The following is a 4684-nucleotide window of genomic DNA, read 5'->3' on the forward strand; positions in this document are numbered from 1 at the left end:
TGCCGTCCCATTGAGCACGGATCGGAACGCCGGATCGGATTCCTTACTATAATGAGCGTTCCGTTCTCTAGTTCCGTTCCGTAAAAGTTTCCTCTACCAGTCCCATGCAAGAACATGCAAAAACGGAACGGATTTCTAGTTATAAAATATATTTCACTCTTCAATTAAATATTTCAGAATATTCATGACAATGTTATCGGCAAGATAATTGCATAAATTATGTATATAATTAATTCTGTCGCATCAAAATAACGAAATATTGACGAATTAATCATATTTATTTGCGACCGACGCGCTATTCCGTTCCGTTTTTGCTACATGGGACTGGTAGAGGAAACTTTTACGGAACGGAACTAGAGAACGGAACGCTCATTATAGTAAGAAATCCGATCCGGCGTTCCGATTCGTGCTCAATGGGACGGCATCCTTACAGTCGGAGAATAATCAATCGCGATTAGTCAATTCGTTTAAAGGCCCTTGCAGAATGCCAGGCAACAGGCAATAGGAACAGAAAATAGGAATTTGTATTGGTCAATTATTTCTATTCCCTGTTTCTATTGGCTAATGCCTATTTCTATTGCCTGTAGCCTTAAAAGCCCTTGCACAATGCCAGGTTACAAACAACAGAAATAAGCATTAGCCAATAGGAACAGGAAATAAAAATAATTGACCAATTCGAATTTCTGTTCCCTGTTCCTATTGCCTGTTGCTTGGCATTCTGCAAGGGCCTTTAATTTTTCTGTGTACCTATGTGTGGATCCTTAAATATGAACAACATGATTTTTTAGATATAAATAGTTAATTTAGGTACAATATATAAAGCTTAAATAAATATAGATAATTTGAATAATTAAAATAAATATAAATGAGATATAATATAAAAAATTAATCAGTCATTTTCTATGTTCTTCGAAGAATTGTCAGAAATCAATATATTTTATAATCGGTTCACTTGGACGTTAATAATTTTTTTCAATATTACCATCCTTACCTACGAAAACATATGCCATGACCTGTCTGACATTACAGAGTGCATCTTTATCTAGTCTGCGCCGATCCGTGTCAGGTGAAGGTGGATGTAGACGTAGACGACAGGTATTTCGTAAAATCAGTGAAGCGTAAAACTCAAGTTCTTCCTTCTACTTTCGTTTTCTTTTCCTCGCTACTGAAGAAAATGATACCGAATTGTATCAGGAATGCGATCGCACAGTCGTCTCGACGAAACGTAAGTGATATACCGACGGTGTTGTAACGTACATATGACCTCTAGCTCGCGGTATCGCGTCCCGTGACAGAATCTTAAGATTTCCCATTCGTTACTCGCAACAGACGTTACGACACGATATTTGACGAGTCTTTTTCTTCTTCTTTCATTATCTCGCATACTCGCCCAGTTTGGAAGCTGGAACGAGGTAATTATGACTCGCGTGACACGGGTGCAGCATTCTTATAAATAGTGCTGCTGCCTTTTGTAATTTCACTCTAATTGTCTCTTTAATCGACGTTAACAACAGCTAAAAAACTTGGAAAAGAAAACACACCAACGAGTCACGCAATACAATGTGAATTTCACAATGTTGCACATGTTACAGTAATATATTAATTCTATATTGTAAGCTCATTGAACTACTGGCTTTTAGGTAGCTTCATTTTTTTTAAGCAAGAAAAATAATTATGCCACTGAAGCTTTCTTTGAGACCAAGCCCTATCGTCTGCACAAATTGGATTCAGGTCCTTCCATTAAAGTTACTGTCACTAGAGATGAAGCCATTGAGCTATTTAAGCAGCTACATATGATACGTCGCATGGAAACAGCTGCTGGCAATTTGTACAAAGAAAAAATCATCCGTGGTTTCTGCCACTTGTACTCTGGACAAGTAAGGACTGTGTAGCACTCAGCATGTAGGAGGAAATGTCCAACAGTTAGCACTTGTTACAGTATTCACCAGTTCCTGGTACTTTTGCTTGAATTTTATCAAATATTAAGAAGTTTATTTATCCAATGCTTAAAATATATAAAATTTAATGTAACATTTACCACATAAAACAAGTAAAGTGCTGGATGTCTTTCCCTATTTTTCTTAAACTTTTATACTTACTTTTCCCATACTTATTTTTTATTTGCTTGTATGTCTCCTGCAGGAAGCTTGTGCAGTTGGCATGAAAGCTGCTATGAGACCTCAGGACTCTGTAATCACAGCTTATCGTGCACATGGCTGGACATATTTGATGGGCATAGACACATTCGGTGTCATGGCAGAACTCACAGGCAAACAAGGTGGCAATGCTAAGGGAAAGGGTGGTTCCATGCATATGTATTCGAAGAACTTCTACGGAGGGAACGGCATCGTCGGTGCTCAGGTTGGTATTGAGTCCAGAATAAGACGTAATCCTTAATAAAACTGGATTCTCACGAAGTAGGTGCCACTGGGAGTCGGAATCGCCTTTGCGCATAAATACATGAACACTGGCGGTGTTTGCCTAGCGTTGTATGGCGACGGCGCGGCCAATCAAGGTCAGGTGTTCGAAGTGTATAACATGGCGAAACTCTGGGATGTGCCTTGTATCTTTGTCTGTGAAAATAATGGCTATGGAATGGGTACCAGCGTGGATCGCGCCTCAGCGAACACAGACTATTACACCAGAGGCGATTATGTACCTGGAATATGGGTATGCGTGTTTGTACCTTCTGTGTAATATGCGTCTTGATGCCCGTACTTACCGATAGAATTTGCCTAGGTGGATGGAATGGACGTGTTAGCCGTGAGGGAAGCCACGAGATTCGCGATAGACCATTGCACCTCTGGCAAAGGACCGATAGTCATGGAAACTGTGACGTACAGGTACAGCGGGCACAGTATGTCGGATCCAGGAACCAGCTACCGCACGCGACAGGAAGTGCAGGAAGTTCGACAGACGCGAGATCCTCTTACTAGTTTCAAGGAGAGAATTCTGAATGCTAACCTCGTCACCGCCGACGAAATCAAGGTCGGATGATCGCGTCCCTCTTGAATTCCCTGAAGTATTTTCTTGTAAAAAAAATACTATAATAATTTATGTGATATACATATTGTTTTGATAATTTTGTTAGGATTTTATTTTGTCGTTATTTAAAAGATGATCATATAAGTACTGAGTATAAGTAACTTATTTTCCTCTTCTGGTTGCAGACGATAGAGGGTGACATTAGGAAAACTGTGGACGATGCTGTGAAAGCCGCCAAAACCGACAAGGAAATTCCCTTGAGCGAACTCACTGCCGACATTTATACGACGTGCCTAGAAAAAGGAATTCGTAACACGACCCCTTTCAATCCTTTATCACATACCAGATTAGGGCCAGCTGTGAACGCTTAAAATTGCTCAAACATCGTTTTATAAAGCATTGTATATTTTACAGTCACGTATCATCCTCCCCTTCTCAGTGTCCTTAGTGAGATAGATAGATAAGTTTATAGATCAATGTAGAACAATGTACATGTTTTACATAAGATTCTTTTTAATTCAAGGATTTATTTTATTGAGAAGGAGTGGGTGCTGATGACGGTTTAATTTGAGTACAATTCTCGCACATAAACGCGGTGCTCCAACGTATACGTTTTATATTAGACTATCTGCTTAAAAAAAACAATCTTCGAGGCTCGAATGTATTTATTTCCAATAAGCAGAAGTTACTACGAAGATCCTGTACAATGTGCGCCTAAAGATCTGAGCCGTCTGTTAATGTGTTAAGGCTCCTTCCACTTCGCCGGTCATGTCAGATTTGTGACGTCAGAAGCGAGGAATGACATGCTGACGAAAGTTGCGTGCCATTTCTGAACAAAAGTAAATATAGATAAAGAGTAATTGAGATTGATTGCTTGAGCGCATCTGTAAAGTTATCCGAAAGGTGTTCCTTTCCTTTGATGATCAGTAAATAGTTATATAATAAATGGTGAAATGAGACACATGAAATGATAAAATAACTCAGTTTTGTCTGCATGCTTCATTTCATCATTTATTATGCGATTACTTATAAATCGTTAGAGGAAAAGGATACTTTTTGGATAAGTATGCTCAAATTATCTCAAGTGCTTTATCTTTATCTAGAAATATCTATATCTTTATTTAGAAATGGCACGCAACTTTTTCGTCGTTCCTCGCTTCTGACGTCATAAATTCAACACGGCCGCGGCAAAGTACAAGGAATTTTAATATAAAAGTGAATGTAAATAGCGTAAGAAAACAAAGAAATAAAAATTTGTTAACAGATACTCTCAAGAGAAACGAGTCAAATTCACAACCTTGATTCTTGCCATTCAATTTTTGTTGCAATTATTTCGTTTTACCTAAAAGACGCCTGTAATGAAGTCGCTGTTACGTTTCGCAGTACTTGTCTGTGAATCGACTATATATCTATTTTTTTTGCATAAATTTACAAAAAATGAAAGAGTTTTATTGGAAGTTTATTGAATTTGACTAGTGCGACGATTTTAAAACGTAATTGCGATCGCATTGTGAGTAACTCTGAAGACTGTTATCTGTTTATTAAACGTTTATTCTTATGTTGCCATTATCGATTTCGTTATTTCAATTTATATTTCTTCAATTTATTATTCTATAATTCCATATGATATATATATATATATATATATATATATATATATATATGTATATATATATATATATATATATATATATATATA

At 37.5% G+C, this 4684-nt stretch overlaps 2 protein-coding genes across 2 annotated transcripts in view; one reads left to right on the forward strand and one right to left on the reverse strand.

The window, feature by feature from the left end:
* LOC116845342 (DNA polymerase delta small subunit-like) overlaps positions 1–1136 on the reverse strand; it is a 4562-nt gene extending 3426 nt beyond the window's left edge. The window contains exon 1 of the mRNA XM_032817901.1: positions 992–1136. The gene's annotated coding sequence lies outside the window, so the exon portion shown is untranslated. The remainder of the gene's footprint in view (positions 1–991) is intronic.
* Positions 1084–4259, forward strand: LOC116845344 (probable pyruvate dehydrogenase E1 component subunit alpha, mitochondrial). Its single transcript, XM_032817904.1, has 6 exons — positions 1084–1225; positions 1641–1877; positions 2143–2361; positions 2422–2670; positions 2740–2988; positions 3171–4259. The coding sequence occupies exons 1-6, from the start codon at positions 1175–1177 to the stop codon at positions 3354–3356; spliced, it is 1191 nt and encodes a 396-aa protein (XP_032673795.1). The 5' UTR covers positions 1084–1174; the 3' UTR covers positions 3357–4259.
* Positions 4260–4684: the final 425 nt, after the last annotated feature.

This window comes from Odontomachus brunneus, unplaced genomic scaffold, assembly GCF_010583005.1.
Source record: "Odontomachus brunneus isolate Ranch 3 - 2012 unplaced genomic scaffold, Obru_v1 Obru_scaffold_051, whole genome shotgun sequence".
Classification (NCBI taxonomy): Eukaryota; Metazoa; Arthropoda; class Insecta; order Hymenoptera; family Formicidae; genus Odontomachus; species Odontomachus brunneus.